The sequence below is a fragment of the Scyliorhinus canicula genome, chromosome 16 (genome assembly GCF_902713615.1).
Source record: "Scyliorhinus canicula chromosome 16, sScyCan1.1, whole genome shotgun sequence".
Lineage (NCBI taxonomy): Eukaryota > Metazoa > Chordata > Chondrichthyes > Carcharhiniformes > Scyliorhinidae > Scyliorhinus > Scyliorhinus canicula.
The window spans coordinates 100,034,809-100,053,257 of NC_052161.1; the positions used below are offsets into that span (position 1 = coordinate 100,034,809).

General features: G+C 42.1%; 1 protein-coding gene across 25 annotated transcripts in view; it reads left to right on the top strand.

The window, feature by feature from the left end:
- The first annotated feature begins 1,594 nt into the window (after window positions 1-1,594).
- Window positions 1,595-18,449, top strand: part of LOC119979278 (eukaryotic translation initiation factor 4 gamma 3-like) — a 504,690-nt gene continuing 487,835 nt past the window's right edge. For 15 of the 25 annotated variants that reach the window (XM_038821282.1, XM_038821283.1, XM_038821288.1 and 12 more), the window contains exons 1-2: window positions 1,595-1,770; window positions 1,883-1,950. In XM_038821282.1, coding sequence (XP_038677210.1) covers window positions 1,889-1,950 — 62 coding nt within the window. In that variant the 5' untranslated portion in view covers window positions 1,595-1,770; window positions 1,883-1,888. Of the gene's footprint in view, window positions 1,771-1,882; window positions 1,951-2,816; window positions 2,993-4,062; window positions 4,193-18,449 lie in introns of those variants that run through there. The other 10 variants (XM_038821302.1, XM_038821301.1, XM_038821296.1 and 7 more) reach the window with 8 other exon arrangements.

An 18,449-nucleotide genomic window follows, 5' to 3' on the forward strand; every position in this document is an offset into this window, starting at 1 on the left:
TAAAGTCTTGCCAATAAAAGGCACATGTCAAGAATTTTCTCTAATTGTTCGATGAGTGCAGATTAAAACAGCACTCAAGAAGCTCAGCACCACCCAAGGCAAAGCGCAAAGACAAATTGGCTCGCCTTACACCACCATGTAAGACCATGCCTGTAGTACTTCTGCCATCTGCAAAATGCACATCACAAGTTCAAGACTTGGTGAGCAGCACCTCTTAAATCTGTGACTTCTGACACCAAGAAGGACAAGGGCAGTGAACATGTGGGAACGCCGCCACCCCCAAGTTCCCGACCAAATTGCGCACCTTCCTGACTTGGACATATATCGTGAGTTCCAAAGAAGAATCATATTGGACTTGAAGTGTTAACTCTACTTATCTCGGGCAGCACCGTGGCGCAGTGGTTAGTGCTGCTGCCTCATGGCGCCGAGGTGCCAGGTTCGATCCCGGCTCTGGGTCACTGTCCGTGTGGAGTTGGACATTATCCCCCTGTTTGTGTGGGTTTCGCCACCACAGCCCAAAGATATGCAGGTTAGGTGGATTGGCCACGCTAAATTGCCCCTTAATTGGAAAAAATTAATTGGACTCTCTAAATTTAAAAAAAAAGGAAAAAAAACTCTGCTTATTTCCACAGATGCTGCCAGGCTCCATTTGGGGTTTGCACATTCTCCCTGTGTGTCTGTGTGGGTCTCACCCCCACAACCCAAAAGATGTGTAGGGTAGGCAGATTGGCCACGCTAAATCGCCCCTTAATATAAACAACAGATGCTACCAGGCATTTTCTGTTTTAATTTCAGATTTCCAGCATCTCCAGGATTTTGCTTTTATTGCTATTCCTTTACTACAGCAAAATCAAAAACTTTCTTTTTCCCAGCACTGTAAGAAGTATATTTACCACAAGGACACATTGACACATCGAGGGCTGAGGGGCCTGTTCTGTGCTGTACTGTGACTGCAACAGTTTAAGGAGGCTCATCACCAACTTCTCAAGCACAACATGGGCTGTGAATTAAATACTGGCCTTGCAGCCTCACTTGCATGCACAGAATGGACACATTTATTAAAAGAAGCACAGCATTTTGAGGGAGAATTCTCCTCTGACCAATATTTATCCCTCAATCAACATCAATGGCAGAGTAGTCTTGATGGGCAGAGACGCCTACTCCTGTTCCTGTGTGTTCTTATATTCCATGTCCTATTAGTAAGACCATAAGATACAGGAGCAGATTTAGGCCATTCGGCCCGTAGAGTCTGCTCTGCCATTAGATCATGGCTGATATGTTTCTCATCCCCATTCTCCTGCCTTGACCCCGTAACTTTACACGTCTCAAACACTTTTGCACCAAGTTATGTCCTAATTGAAGGTGGGGCTCGCAATTCCTGCCACTGCTGTTGTTTACACTTATGACTGTGCCCATGTTAATTGAAACCTAAGTGACAGGGGAGCTGTGCTTGCCCCAAAGGGTGACCCTGCTCTTTGCTGTGAAGTTTCCGGAAACAGCCGAAGGAAGTGGTGGCAGGGCGGGGGAGGGGCGAGCCGAGGCTTTCCGGAAGTTGCCGAGCAGCCGGCGTCGAAGTTTTCCGGAAGTTGCCGAGGGCCGCCGGGCGTCCGTCTTCTCGGACTGAGAGCGGCTTGGTTCGCCATGTTGGTTTGTGTGTAAAAAATCGCTTGCATCCGTCCTAAAGCTTGACTCTTTCACTCAAAGGACGAGCCCCGCTGCTAGTTCACACTCTGGGCCATCTACCAATGCTATTATTTTTGTGATTTGCAGGTAAACTCACGTGGGAAACGTCCTTCTGAGGGAGGACACCCTGAGGTACATCTCTCTGTCTCTCTATACAACAAAAAATCCGCCTGGTTTTTCTTTTTTTTGTCTTCCTCAGCCTGAAATGAGCTTACCACAGAAAGCCAAACCACAGCCTGTAATAAGAGGACTACAACAGCCTGCTTCGTATCCTTCACTTTTTGGGAAACATTCAATTGATCGATATATGTATATATAAAAAATTCCAAAAAAATAGTAACTTAAGCCGAGGAGATATTCTTAAACCTTATTTTTTTGATTACTGTTGGTTCATTTTTTTGGAGGGTCTGGGTGGCTAACGTTGTCACTATAGGTTACTTGGGGTTAGAAGTAAAATCTTTAAGATCTGTTTGGTTTCTGGGCACTTGTTGCAAGTGTGGATGGGTTCAAGGTTTTTTAGTAAAGCCTCTTTTTTTTTAAAAAGAAGAAATTACATTTACTGTTCAATGTTTCTGAAAGAAATTGCTTTGTGCTTGGGCTGATTTAAAGGATGGTGACTGAAATGTGGAGAGGGGGGGATAGAAAAGAAGCTCTTAACGACGAACAGGGAGTAATCTTGTTTCGATTTTTCTTTTTTTTTAAACTTACCCCCACCTCCCCCCCGCCCCCACTCTCCAGTTTAAAAATAAGGTAGCAACACATCTAGAAACATCTCTCTATTTCAGGATTTGAGACATAAGTCATAGGCTCTTACTTTTTCCCTAAGGGAGACAAAAATCCTGTAGAAAAGAACCTGGTGAGATTGAAGACTTGCTATTTCTGAGAGGGTTTGCTCTCGTGTTCATACGTTTTTGTGTGTGACTTTTTAAAATAAAATAAATGAAATATTTTTCCTGGAGAGATTTTTTTCCCCCTTGAAAAATTGTGTTAAAAAAAATAAAGAAAGCTTGGTGTGTGTGTGTGTGTGGTGGGTTGGGGGAGGTTAGGGACTCTGTGCATGTTGTGTGTGTGTCTGTGTGTGTGTGTGACACGTCTTCAGAAAATGCCGGTTACAGACACACCAACTCCACTGCAGTCAGCCTGCAGCTCTCCATTAAAATCTACAGGCCTGTAGCCCACAGAGCTAGTTTAAATCTACAGTGTTTTATACAGATTGATTTTTATCTCTTCAAAATAGAAAAAATCTTGACACATGGAGAATTATGGACACAATTACGTGTTTTGTGCAGCGACATACGGCGAGTTTACAGTATGGCGCATATTTCATATTCCGACTCAGAAATTGTACTCTGGCCTCTCCCTGAATTGGGGGTCTGGAGTCTGACCATTTTCATTGTTTATTTTTCCTGGGAATTTTTTCACTCTGTAAACGTGTGTGTTCTTTTTTACACTTCCGGGCTTGAAACAAAAGCCTTGTTACAAAATGGAGAGAGATTGTTGTACCACTGGGGTGAAGCCCAGCCAGAATAGTGGGTAGTGATGATCTCTTCGGGTTGTTCATGTTTAATTTGTATTGTGGTGCAATCTCGTTTCATGGTTCTTGTTTTCACATTGTATTATTTATAGAAGACCATATGCTTATGGAAGAAAGTACTTGCTTTATAATTAAGTTCTTTAAGAATTGCGGGGGGGGGGGGGGGGGGGGTGGAGTGGAGAGAAAGGAATGTTGCTTTGTAAATTGCACTGTGACTTGAAACAAAATGGTGTGTATTCGTCCAGTTGCATTTCTAAATTGTAAAATTTGGTTTGTGAAGGGGCTTGATGTTCAGCCAAGGGCATGGCTATTAGGAAATGATTCAGTGATTTGTTGTGATATTGAATAAATCATTGTACTAATGGGGATAATGAATGGATGTGTTAGTGTGGTTTGGGTTTAATCGCATTTTTTTGTCAGGATGTGCAGGGATGTTTGTTTATGATATATTGGTTTGAATTCACTTTTCAATGTTAAACTTCCCTTTAGGATGTTGTGGTAAATATTGTTGCTGTATTAACTTAAAAATACTAAATAACAGTAAAGAAGAGCAATTCTTGTTTCATTTTAGAATAAATTACATGTCTGGTTTGTGGGTGCTTTATTGCGATATAGTTTACAGGTCTTAACAGAGATCAAGCGTAGAAATTTGCATGGAGGAAGCTATTTTATTAGATGGCAAATTCTAAAAAGCTTTATTTTGTTGCACCAAGTTCAAGGCTGTAGTTTTAGGCCTTGGTTTGGGATGTGGTTTCTCGGCCAGATAACTGCTCTCCCAATCCCACAGTTGATGCTGGGCATGCTCAGACACCCAGCAGTAGTTTCCTGCTAAATAGTGATTCGGAAACGGAATAGAGCACTTCAACCTTGCTAGATAGTGTGCTACCTTTTAACAGCCATAAAGCATGCAGACGCATATCTGATGCAGACTTCCTAGTAAATAATGTACTTGGTGCTGACTGATGTGCCACACAGGTACCGTTTTTATCTGGTATATTAAAATCTGTGAAGCGTTAAAAAAAATAGTAAAATCATATTTAGCTTTATTCGGTATGTAGCTTCATTCGGTATGTTTGGCTATGTTTGCACATGGTGTTAAGGCTGTTGCGTTATTTCTGTATTAAAGTAATCAGGATTACTGTTTTAGCTCATATAAGCAAGCAATTTTATTGTGTAATACAGTCAATTGGTAATTGGCATTCGGAAAAAAGACTGTGATTTGAATGCATGAATTTTAATTTGTGAGCACAAGTGTAATTTTTCTGTATATACGGTTCTGTTCAGTTGCCCACACCCTAATGTGAACGCAGCCTGCAGTCACTGGCTGAATTGAGTTTTCTGCTGGATCCCTCGGAGTAAATTATCAATGCCAAGCATTTGAAAATTTTCATTTATTTTAATATGTGTACAGAACCAGTTTTACTAATTTCACTGAGTAATAATTTTATTTTGTTCTACAACTGAGGTTAAATATGTTTTTGGGTGGTTGGGTGATGGAAGCTCTCTTTCAGCAGTTTCATTTTTGAAGGTTAAGGCCAGTGTTGCAGCAAAGAAAACCAATGCTGTGTTAGTGCAAGTGTTCCATACTGATGTATTGTTTAATCCGACGGTCACAAAACACAGCTGTGCAATGAAAATATGGCAGTGTGTGGAAAGAATGCAGGGTGGGGAAGCAGTAGAAGGCGTGGGGGGGGGGGGGGGGCAATTACAAATATTGAACTTTTCTGCTGTAACATTTCAGTTGAGTTACTGATGGGTCTTCATTTGTGACAGTTTAAGTTCTTAACCTTTAATAACTTAGAACATAGAACATACAGTGCAGAAGGAGGCCATTCGGCCCATCGAGTCTGTACCGACCCACTTAAGCCCTCACTTCCACCCTATCTCCGTAACCCAATAACCCCTCCTAACCTTTTGGTCGCTAAGGGCAATTTATCATGGCCAATCCACCTAACCTACACGTCTTTGGACTGTGGGAGGAAACCGGAGCACCGGGTGAACGTGCAGACTCCTCACAGACAGTGACCCAGCAGGGAATTGAACCTGGGACCCTGGCGCTGTGAAGCCACAGTGCTAGCCACTTGTGCTACTGTGCTGCCCGTTAAAACCGTTAACGGTTAATAAAACCGTTAAAAACATTTTTTGGGCTTGTATTTTTTACTGCAGCTTTGAAATTGAACCAAAGTACTTAATGGAGACTGATTTGGTCTCACATGAAAGTTAGTACTTTTCAATATGTATGGATTTACCTTTATTTTGTATATTTCTACCGTTGCAATGCAAGCGGTTTCCAAATGGAAAAGGAGGTTATCGGTTCCCAAGCCTCTGGAAGAGGCTTACCTCCATGAACTTGCTGTGAATATTACATCAACATGATGACCTTAATGGAAACCTGGTTGAGGGTGATGACATCTTCCCCTAAATGAAGCTTCCTTATCTTGTTAGCCCTTCCACCTATTACCCTGCTGGGACTGATGGAGGTAGTGGTAGTTTCTTATCTGTTGCAGTTACTTATCTGTCCAACCACAAGCTCACCGTTCAACTTTGTCTTGGTCCTCATTAAAATGATTACTTTCTCATCCTCGCCATTCCCCGAGTATGACACTCATCTCCACTTTTAAGTCCAAGAGACACATGCTGGAGAGAAATCTGGTTTAATTGTTCACCATCAGATCTGAACCATATAAAGCACTATTGGGTTCTCCCTCATCTGCCAAACTGCTTGCTACTCCAGCGGCATTTCTCTCCTGTTTGCTCTAGCAACATGTGTGAGGAGCTCATTGACTTGTTTGAGACTATCTGATCAGCTACTTCTACCACTTCTCTCCTTTCTCCTAACCCTTTGGGCTAAACCTTCCTACCCTTACCCAAACTCGCATCTTTCTCTAGTTTCTGTCTGACCTCCACTCGTGCTCTCTTCAGGCTCATATTGTTTGTGAGATGGCTTGTATCAATGTCATAAATGAACATAGAACATTAGAACATAGAACATACAGTGCAGAAGGAGGCCTGCAGTGTGACTGTGACAAAATATATACTTTCTCTGTTGGCGTTTCTCACGCTGTCTGCAGCCCTTAACAGGGTTGATCACATCATCCTCCTCTAATCTACTGTCATCCAGCAGGGTGGGGCTACAGCTGTCTAGTTATCTACCCTTTCGTAGCCCGAGAATCATTTGCAATGCCTTACTTCCTCTACTGACATCTCTGGTATTTTCTGAGGCATGGTAGCAAAGTGGTTAGCACTGTTGTTTCACAGTGCCAGGGTCCCAGGTTCGATTCCGGCTTGGGTCACTGTGTGGAGTCTGCACATTCTCCCTGTGTCTGTGTGGGTTTCCTCCGGGGTGCTCCGGTTTCTTCCCACAAGTCCCGAAAGACGTGCTTGTTAGATGAATTGGACATTCGGAATTCTCCCTCAGTGTACCCGAATAGGCGCCGTAATATGGCAACTAGGGACTTTTCACAGTAACGTCATTGTAAGCCTACTTGTGACAATAATAACGATTATTATTATTATTCTGCGAATCCAATTTTGGCATAAGAATTAGCCTTATGTATATGTTGCACCTTGGTAATGGCATCTGAAAATGCTGTCAGTTTCTTTGCATATTCTGATGGCACCCAGCTCTACATCATCACCATCTCTCTTGGCATTCTACTGTCTTAAATTGACAGATTGCTAGTCTGACACCTAGCACTACATGGATGGAAATATGCTACAACCATACATTTAGAAGGTGACCAAAGCCAGTGTCTTTGGCCCCCAACATCAACTCAGTTCTCAAGCAGCGAACTCCATCCCACTCCCTGATGAATAGTCTGAGGTTTCTGCCGACATATCCACCCTAACACCAAATTGGCTTGTTTCCACCTCCATAACATCACCTGAATTGCCCCTACCTCAGCCCTCATTCCTTTGCTCCTTTTGGATTTGGCCTTTTCAATGCATTCCTGGTTAGCCCTCCACATTCTACCCTCTGGAAACTTGATGCGATCCAAGCAACTGCTGCCCATGGCCTAGCTAACGCCAAGTCCCATTCTTTCATCACCCATTTGTTTGCTGGCTATCAGTGGCTCCCAGTTATGCAGTGCCTTGATTTTAAAAAATGGTCATTCTTAATTATGTGGGGCATAGACAGGGTGAATAGTCAGAGGTTTTTCCCAGGGTAGAGGGGTCAATTACTGGGGGGCATAGGTTTAAGGTGCGAGGGGCAAGGTTTAGAGGAGATGTACGAGACAAGTTTTTTTACACAGATGGTAGTGGGTGCCTGGAACTCGCTGCCGGCGGAGGTGGTGGAAGCAGGGACAATGGTGACATTTAAGGGGCATCTTGACAAATACATGAATAGGATGGGAATAGAGGTATGCGGACCCAGGAAGTGTAGAAGATTTTAGTTTAGACGGGCAGCATGGTCGGCACAGTTTTGAAGGGCCTGTTCCTGTGCTGTACTTTTCTTTGTTCTTGTTCTCCATAACCTCAAATTCCCAATCTTTGTTATTGTCTTCAACCTTACTACCATCATATTTCTGTTCCTTCAGTTCAGACCATATGAGCATCATTGATCTTAATCATCCCATCATTTACAGCTGCTAGATCCTAAACTTTGATTTCTCTTGCTAAACCTCTCCACTGAAAACCTACTTGCCTCTTTGAGCAAGCTTTGGTCGCCTGCTCTAATATCGCCTTGTGTGGGATGTTTTGTTGCATTAAACGTCCTTTTTAAATCCAAGTTGTTGTTGATATGTGGTTCAGTTTGCCCAGCGCCTAACTCTTGTTTCTTTGAGGGAGTGCTTTGTTTCCTTGGAGCCCTACCCATGGTGTCCTGGTTTAGCTTGGAAACATGTGTAGACTGGAAAAGCTTGATGCTAAAAACTGCAAAATAATTGTTCTGAGAACGTTTTATGATTCCAATGTATGCAAGGTTTGCACAGTATTCTTGTTGAAGACTTGAAGTACTTCTGTGTAAGCTTCCATTTTTAGATATGGATTGTCACAGATTTGATGTATGAAGGGTGTGCATTGCTATCTGGAATTTGAAAGACCTAATGCCTAGTTTCTCTTTTTTTATACTGGTTTACATTTGTCTTGTTCCAATTATGATAAATAAGAATTATTGTAATAGCAATACCAAGTTTCATGTTTTAATAAAACTGAGAAAGAAGACTGATTTAATTTAAAAGCATCAGCTTAGTTTAAAATGAATTTTCGTTTATGAATGGTTTATTTATCTCAGCCAGTCTTTCCCCACTTTGAAACTGGTGACTCTTGTGCTTTGACAAATGATGGAAGCCTTCCATACCTTGCTCTAATGACCATTCTTTGTGTGGGAGCTTACATAGTATTGATAAGCTGTTCTCTGCAAAAGGCATTGCAGGCAAGCCTAAGGCAAGGCATGAATAAAAGCTTTACCAAGTCTTTTGCTCTTTCACCCAATTGCTGCACCACAGCTGCTGTGGTAGATTTAACATGGATCAGGGACTGAACCAGAGAGCATGACGCTTATTTGGTTCCGTGATTCCAAAAGCTGTGTCTTTATCCACTCCATTATTAAGGGGGAGGTCTTAATTTTGCATATTTTTATTTCTAGCTGTATGCTACATGTGGCAAAAAGCACGTGCAGTGAGCACATCGATTCAAAGGTTATGGTGCTGCTGGTGATTGGGAGTAAATGTTCTAATGACACTAGGCTTCCAAAGTAGTACTTGACGAAAGTACTAGTACGCATTTAATAATTTTTAAAAAGCTTGACTATGAAACTGCACATCAAACCAAACTCATCACACAGCTACTGCGTGAGCAAAGACGTATTGGATAGAATTGTAATAAATGCGGGGAAATGTTTAGTGCATTTCTTTGCCTGTTAAATAGCTTAATGCAATTTGTTTTGCTATTATATAAGTTCAGTACTGCATTATGAATTGGTGATTAGACAGAGTGATCCCTGTAGTATACAGCTGAATGTTTCTTTAATCAACAAAGGGGTCGGTAACTAGAGAACACAAATTTAAGATGACTGACAAAGAAACCAGAGGGGATTTGAGAATTTTTCAAAATAAGTTGTGATCTGGACTAATGATGGAAACAGATTCAGTAGTTATGGACTTAATCTGGACCCCAACAATAACATATAAGTAAGGTTTCAGTTTTGATCTCGCTGTGTGTCCTCTTTTTATTTAAAAAAAAAGTATTACTTCTGATTCTCAGTATTGAATTTTCATCCATTGATATAGCAGGAGATGAAGGGTCTGATACTTAAATTTCACACTGTAAATGGAGCTCCAAGGATTAATAATGAAACACTTATTTAGTGGGGGGAAATTGAATCAGTCAATACATAAGTTTGTTTTATTTTTTAACCATTGGAAATTGATGCAGCAGAAATACATTGTTTTATTATTCATCTAATATTTGTAGACAAGGAGTCCAGAAATTGAGTAGTTGAGAAGACTATCGTTAAACATTAGATTGGCACATATTTTCATGTAAATGAAGACCAAATGTATTGAGTGCCTGCCCACTACCTTTCAGGGAAAAAAATAATTGCCAAGCAAGTGTCAAAGCTTGTTTGACCTATTGCAGCATAGAATAGTTTGTGAAATCTGACGAACGTTAAAAAAATTTAAGGGTTAGGATTGAAATGAAAAGTTACATTTTCTTAACCTATTTGAAGCTTGATGTAAATTTGAATGAAATTCCATTTAATTCGAAAGCAGCCGTTGTATTAAATGATAAATCAGTTCCAGTGAAAATGCTAATAAATTGCATTGTACTTTCTGGTGGGAGAACTATGCATCAAAGTGGTCATTACATTTAACTTTTAATGTATGATGTATTTTTCAGGCAGCTTTCTGTTGAGTTAGTACTTAATTTTGCAGCATAAAACTTCACAACAAAATCTTTTATTGCTGTTTGTGAGCAGTGCTGTTGCACTGCATTTGTAGCCTTATAAATGAAATTATTTGTTTGAAAGTTCACCAGGAAGTGATGTACGAAGTTCGGACAATCCAAGCATATTACTTAACGCCTATTTAGAAGCAAATTTGGAGCATGTCACTCCCAGTGTTCTGACTTTGCCCCATAGATACTGTGTTGCAGCCTCAATACGGGTGGGAATAATAGTATTATGCATCTGTATTCAGCTGATGATGGCTGACTGCTGATCATCTGGTCCAGTCATAACTCCATTTAATTTCATGGGATGTGGGCATTCTGGCTATGCCAGCATTTATTGCCCGTCCCTTATTGCCCTTGAGAAGGTGATGGTGAGCCAACTTCTTGAACTGCTGCAGTCCATGTGGTGTAGGTACACCTACAGTGTACTTAGGAAGGGGGTTCCAGGATTTTGACATCCAAGTCAGGATGGTGTGACTTGGGTGGGAATTTGCTGGTGTTCCCATGCACTTGCTGCCCTTGCCCTTCTACGTTGGCAGAGGTTGCGAATTGGAAGGTGCTGTCGACAAGAGTCTGAGTTGCTGCAGTGCATCTTGTAGATGGCATACATTACTGTATTACTGCCATTGTGTGTTGGTGGTGGAAGGGATGAACGGTGAAGGTGGCGGATGGAGTGTTAATCAAAGGAGAGCTTTGTCTTTAATGGTGATGAGATTCTTGAATGTTGTTGGAGCTGCACTCGTACAGGCAAGTGGCGAGTATTACAACACGCTTTGTTCCTTTTAAGATGGTGGACAGGCTTTCGCAGTCAGAAGGTGAGTTATTCATTGCAGAATTCCCAACTTCTTATCTGCTCTCGTAGCCACAGTATTTATATGGCTAGTCCAGTTACGTTTCTAGTCTATGGTAATCGCCAGGATGTTGGTTGTAGTTGGTAGAGCTGCTACAGATCACATGATTCCTTAACAATTACTCTAGGACATCAGAATATAATCATAGAATTTACAGTGCAGAAGGAGGCCATTCGGCCCATCGAGTCTGCACCGGCCCTTACAAAGAGCACCCTACTTAAGCCCACTTATCTTTTTTTTTTTTTTTTTTGTTTTTTTTATAAATTTAGATTACCCAATTATTTTTTTCAATTAAGGGGCAATTTAGAGTGGCCAATCCACCTACTCTGCACATTTTTGGGTTGTGGGGGCGAAACCCACGCAGACACGGGGAGAATGTGCAAACTCCACACGGACAGTGACCCAGAGCCGGGATCGAACCTGGGACCTTAGCGCCGTGAGGCGGTTGTGCTAACCACTAGGCCACCGTGCTGCCCAAGCCCACTTATCTGCCCTATCCCCGTAACCTCCACTTGAAATCTTTTTTCGGACACTAAGGGGCAATTTAGCGTGGCCAATCCACCTAACCTGCACATCTTTGGACTGTGGGAGGAAACCGGAGCACCCGGAGGAAACCCACGCACACACGGGGAGAACGTGCATACTCCGCACAGACAGTGACCCAGCCGGGAATCAAGCCTGAGACCTGGAGCCGTGGAGCAACTGTGCTAACCACTATGCTACCGTGCTGTCCATGAAGCAGGAAGACAATTCAGGCCCTTGAGCCTGCTCCTCCATTCAATATGATCATGATCTCATACGCAGCATGGTGGCGCAGTGGTTAGCATGGTGGCGCAGTAGTTAGCACTGCTGCCTCACGGTGCCGAGGTCCCAGGTTCGATCCCGGCTCTTGGTCACTGCCTGTGGAGTTTGCACATTCACCCCGTGTGTTTGCGTGGCTTTTGCCCCCACAACCCAAAGATGTGCAGGGTAGATGGATTGGCCATGGTAAATTGCCCCTTAATTGGAAAAATGAATTGGGTACTCTAAATTTATATTTAAAAAAAAATGACTGATCTCATCTCGGCTGCCACTCTACTTTCCTATCTGTTCTCCATAACCCTTCAACCCATTACCAATTAAAATTCTGTCTAAATTCACTTGCCCCGTCATCCACCACACTCTGGGGTAATGAATTCCACAGTTTCACGATGCTTTGAAGGAAGTAATTTTTCCTCCTCCTCGGTCAAAATCTGCTTCAAAAACCCATTATCCTAAATCGATGACCTCTCATTCTAGATTACCCCACAAGAGGAAGCATCTGCTATTTCTAGTTTGTCAATACTGTTGATCATCTAGACCTCTTATTCTTCCTAACTCGAGGGAGTATAGGCCTACGCTGCTCAATCTCTCTTCGTAAGATAAACTCCTCATGTCTGGAATCAATCCAATAAACCTCCTCTGAACTGCCTCAAATGCAGCTACATCCCTCAAATAAGGGGACCAAAACTGCACACAGTACTCCAGGTGCAGTTTCATCAATGCCATGTATAGTTGCAGCAACACTTCCCTACTTTTATACACTATTCTTTTAGCTATAAATGCCAAAATTCCATTAGCCTTCCATATTATCTGCTGTATTTGCACATTAGCTTTCTGCAACTCGTGCACAAGGACACCCAGATCCCTTGACACCAAAGCGTGTCTCCATTTAGATAATAAGTTGATTTTTCATTTTTTCAACCAAAATGGGTAACCTCGCACTTATCCACATTAAACTGCATCTACCACATTTTGGCCCATTCATCTAACCTATTTATATCTACTTGTAAATGTTTTATTTCCTTATTGCAACTTAATGTTCCACTTATTTTAGTGTCGTTTGCAAATTTGACTATAGTACCTTCTATCCCTGCATCCAAGTCATTAATGTATGTTGGAAATAGTTGGAGCCCAAGGTCTGAATCCTGTGGCACCCCACTAGTTGCATCTTGCCAACCAGAAAAAGACCCATTTATCCTGCCTTCTGACGGTTGGCCCGACTTCTTTCCAAGCTAATAAATTATGCCTAACCCCATGTGATTTTATCTTGTGTATTAACCTTTTGGACGGCACTGTGGTGTAGTGGTTAGCACTGCTGCCTCAGTGTCGAGGACGCGGGTCAGATCCTGGCCCCGGGTCACTGTCTTGTGTGGAGTTTGCACATTCTTCCTGTGTCTGCGCTGGTCTCACCCCCACAGCCCAAAGATGTGCAGAGTAGGTGGATTGGCCATGCTAAATTGCCACTTAATTGGAAAAAAAGAAGTGGGTACTCTAAATTTATAAAAAGAAAAGAATATCTACCGCCTCTCAACCTATATCTGTGACCTTTAAGATCCTAGGATGTCGGCCATTAAGCCCGGGGACTTGTCTGCCTTCAATTCCAATAGTTTGTTTAATACTTTTTCCCCTATTGACGATTGTTCAAAGTTACTCCCTTTCTATTATTACCTCTGCATTACTTGTTACTATTAGGATGTTACTAGTGTCGTTCAGTGTGAAAACTGAGGCAAAATATTGATTTAGCGTCTCCACTATTTCAGTGTTCCCCACTATTAACTCCCCAGTCTCATCCTCTAAGGGTCTAACATTCACTTTAGCTACTCTATTTTTTCTCTTGTGTACTTATAGAAGCTTTTGTTATCTGTTTTTATATTTTGCGCTAGTTTACTTTCATAATTTTACTCTTAATTTTTTTTTTGGAGTACCCAATTAATTTTTTCCAATTAAGGGGCAATTTAGTGGGTTGTGGGGGCAAATCCCATCTTTGGGTTGTGGGGGCAAAACCCACACAGACATGGGGAGAATGTGCAAACTCCACACGGACGGTGATAACTTACTCTTTTTATAACTTTTTTAGTAACTGGTTGTTGATCTTTAAATCATTTCCCAATCTTCCAGCCTGCTATTGGCCTTTGCAATATGGTATGCCTTAGTTTGTGCCTTTGTTATCTTTAACTTCCTTGCTTAGCCATGTATGTTTTCCCCCCATTACAATCTTTCTTGATCTCCGGAATATAATAGTTGGGAGGAATTGAAGATTTCCTTTAACATTCACTGCTCATCAACTGTCCTACTTTTTACCTGCCAGCCCCCTAGGCTCATCTTTCATTCCCTCACTCTACAATATAAATATCTCCTGCTTTCTATGCCTTTTAGCTTTGACTAAGGGTCACCTGGAGTCGTAGCATTAGCTCTTTCCTCTCCTTACAGATGCTGCCAAACCTGCTGAGGATTTCCAGCGTTTTCTCTACTAGGCCCAAATCTGTCTTCGCGTCTGCGTAATTACCTTTGTTTAACAGCCAAAAGATGAATTGGTACTTAGAGAGACCATGTGATGGGTCTCCATTGAAATTTGATCTTTTCATTGCTGTATATTTTGAATAAACATGGAGGGAGTATTTTGAGCAAAGAACAAAGAAAATTACAGCACAGGAACAGGCCCTTCGGCCCTCCCAGCCTGCGCCGATCCAGATCCTTTATCTAAACCTGTCTCCTATTTTCCAAGGTCTACTTCCCTCTGTTCCCGCCCATTCATATACCTGTCTAGATGCTTCTTAAATGATGCTATCGTGCCCGCCTCTACCACCTCCGCTGGTAAAGCGTTCCAGGCACCCACCACCCTCTGCGTAAAAAACTTTCCACGCATATCTCCCTTAAACTTTCCTCCTCTCACTTTGAAATCGTGACCCCTTGTAACTGTAAAGGGCTGCTCTTTTTCTTCCTCAGCTTTGGTTCATAGTAAAGTGCTAAATTTGTGCTGGATATTTTTACCCAAGTTTCTTTTGTGTGTGAAATTTCCTGATATTCTCTTCTCCCTCATTGATACATGGTCTGGAGATCAATATGATGCAAGGCTATCCCTAGCAACTCATTGATGTATCATACCAATGCTGCTCCTTGGCTTTTCTTGTATATCAGAGAACGTGGACAGTATGGGAAGAGTCTTCATTACGTTAACCTTTGAGGAACTATGAGTGGCACGGTGGCATTGTAGTTAGCACTGCTGTCTCACAGCTCCAGGGACTTGGGTTCAGTTCTGGCCTTGGGTGATTGTCTATGTGGAGGTTACATTTTCTCCTTGTGTCTGCATGAGTTTCCTCCGGGTGCTCCAGCTTCCTCCCACAGTCCAAAGATGTGCAGGTGGATTGGCCACGCTAAATTGCCCTTAGTGTCCAAAAGGTTGGGTGGGGCTACTGGGTTACGGGGATAGGGTGGAGGCATGGGCTAAAGTAGGGTGCTCTTTCTAAGGGCCGGTGCAGACTCGTTGGGCCGAATGGCCTCCTTCTGCACTGTAAATTCTATGATCTAACTGACTGCCCTTTCTAGTTTTTAATTGGAAATGTGTGGTGTCGTCTAGAACACTTAAAAAAAAAAAAATTTTAGAGTACCCAATTAATTTTTTTCCAATTAAGGGGCAATTTAACGTGCCCAAACCACCGGGCCTGCACATCTTTGGGCTGTGGGGGCGAAATCCACACAAACACGGGTAGAATGTGCGTACTCCACACAGAAAGTGACCCAGAGCTGGGATCGAACCTGGGACCTCGGCGCCGTGAGGCAGCAGTGCTAACCACAGTGCCACCTTCCTGCCCTGTCTAGAACACTCTTAATGGTCAGTCTTGGCTCAGTGGAATGCTCTCACCTCTGAGTTGAAATTCCACTCCAGAGAGTTGAGTGCATTGTCTAGAGACTAGCAGTTCATTGCGGTAGAGTGAGAGTGTTGCCTTGCCAGAGGTGAGTCAGAATCACTCGGTTGGATGTAAAAGATCCTTGTGTACTTTTTCAAAGAGGAGCAAATTAGTTTGCCTTGTGTTGTGACCAACATGTATCTCTCCGTCAACACCACTTGCATATTAACTGACATCATTGATGTTTGTCGGACCGTATACTGTGGAAATTGGCCTCCATTAAATCAGTGATAGCATTTGCAAAGTAATTTATTGGTGGTTGGGGACATTGAGGATGTGCAAAGTGCTATACAAGTGCAGAATAAATGTTCTCTCTTGCATTCCATGATAAAGACAAATTCGAATGTCATTTAAAATATCATGAGGAATGAGGGCAGCACGGTTGTGCAGTGGGTAGTACTACTGCCTCACAGCACCGAGGTCTCCGGATCGATCCTGGCTCTGGGTCACTGTCCATGTGGAGTTTACACATTCTCCCCGTGTTTGCGTGGGTTTCACCCCCACAACCCAAAGATGCGTAGGCTAGGTGGATTGGCTGCACTAAATTGCCCCTTAATTGGGAAAAAAATAATTGGGTGCTCTAAATTTATTTAAAAAAATATCTTGAGGAAAACAATCCCCACTGACCAGACAATCAATACATTTATTTGGTAGCTTTCCCTTTGGAAACTGAAACAATGAGTAAAGCCTCAATAAATGTTATGCCAAGTCTGCAGGTTGAATTTATAGCAGTAGACTCAAAGCAACTTTCAAAGTTTGGACTTGTTAGATATTCCATTGGAAATACTGTATTTTTGCATCATGAATGAAGCAATTAGATTATTCGTGATCAATACGTTGTTTAAGGCTGCAAAGATAAACCCTTGCGTTGAAATTTACATTTTTAATGCCAAATCGCAAAGGTTATATTCTGTGTGCAAGGCTGAATAAATTGTTGTTCTGCAGGAGAATTTAGATCATTGACTAATGGACAGAGTAATTTTGTATGCAGCAAAATCAGCTTTTCCTCCTCTCATTCTTATGTCACCCCTAGATAGATTCATATGTCTCGTGACCTTAAAAACAGCTATCATTTTTTTGTGCTCCTATTTATTTGACGGTAGATGTAGAATTGGCCTGCCCAATGGCAGCTCCTCTGCTCATTTCTCTACATCTTGTGTTCTTGCTCTTCGGTTACTCGTTGGAGCCTTTTGTTTTCAATTTCAAGTTGTATAACATTATTCTCTGCCATTTTGGTCCACATCATTTGAATCTTCAGCTGGTTTCCCTGTTTTGTAAAATGGCCAATCCAACTTGTTGCCACCTTGCTGATATCCACTAATGATCTTTCATAGAATAGAATTTACAGTGCAGTAGGAGGCCATTCGGCCCATCGAGTCTGCACCGGCTCTTGGAAAGAGCACCCCACCCAAGCGCACCCCTCCACCCCATTCTCATAACCCAACAACCCCACCCAACACTAAGGGCAATTTTGAACATTAAGGGCAATTTAGCATGGCCAATCCACCTAACCTGCACATCTTTGGACTGTGGGAGGAAACCGGAGCACCCGGAGGAAACCCACACACACACGGGGAGAACGTGCAGACTCCGCACAGACAGTGACCCAAGCTGGGAATCGAACCTGGGACCTTGGAGCTGTGAAGCAGTTGTACTAACCACTATGCTACCGTGCTGCCCCTCATCCACATCCACTGTTTTCAGAACCCCTTCATTTCTCATATCTTCTCTCCAACTATCCCAAGCAGCAGTTTTTTCCCTAAGGTATTTAAAGAATTATCCCATGTTCTTATGTCAAATCCTAATTGCAGACTCCACGAACTGCAGGAAGACTCACCCTCACATTCCTTGGTGTATATTTTCATTGTGAATCCTGACCGTGTACCATCTGTCATGTTTTGAGTCTGGATGGATGACTCTTTGTCAAAGAAGCTTACTGTTGTTTTGAGCATTGTGGCTCCTGGGATTTGATTTCTATCCTGGAAAATGAAGTAGCACTTTCCTTTGCACAATTGTTAGTACTTTTGTTAGTTGTGTTGATGCATTCGTTGGCTTTGTGGATCAAATACCAAAAAACGTGACCCAATATCACTGTTGCCTATGGTTTGGGATACTGCGAAATAAGCCATGGCATGAACTAACCTACAATTATATAGTTATCTCTTTATTGTGAAGAAGCAAGGAGTTGTAAATTGACTAGGATTATTTGGTAAAAATTCCAGCAACCACCGTGTCTGGACATGGCAGTTGGTACAAGGTCAGGATTCACAATGATTTGATAGCTTGTGGACCGAGGTACTGAAAAATATTTCAGCTTCACTCAGTCCCTTTCAATTTGTTCTGCTGGCTGGTTTCGAACCTTGCCTGAAAAACTGAGTCAACATAAAAAAACGTACTGGAAAATATAAAAATGTCAGGGTGAGCCTTCCTGAAGTTCATTGAGTCTGCAATTAGGATTTGACATAAGAACATGGGATAATTCTTTAAATACTTGAGTGCTCCTTAACTACCAAATAATTTAGTAACAAGAACATATTTGATTGTTCCTCAATGAAGCAAATACAGCTGAATCTTTTGAGCTGTTCAGTAGCTTATGAAAATTGTTTTTTCTATTTTAGCCATTACTTTCAGGGATTGAGCAATGTTACTGTAATATGAAGATTACTGTAATTTCACTTTGTTTCCCTTTAAACTGTATAAATAGCCTGCACAGACAACTGTAATATTCAGTTGTGTGGCCATAACACAGTGGTGACTGGTATGTAGTCTACAATGTTTACT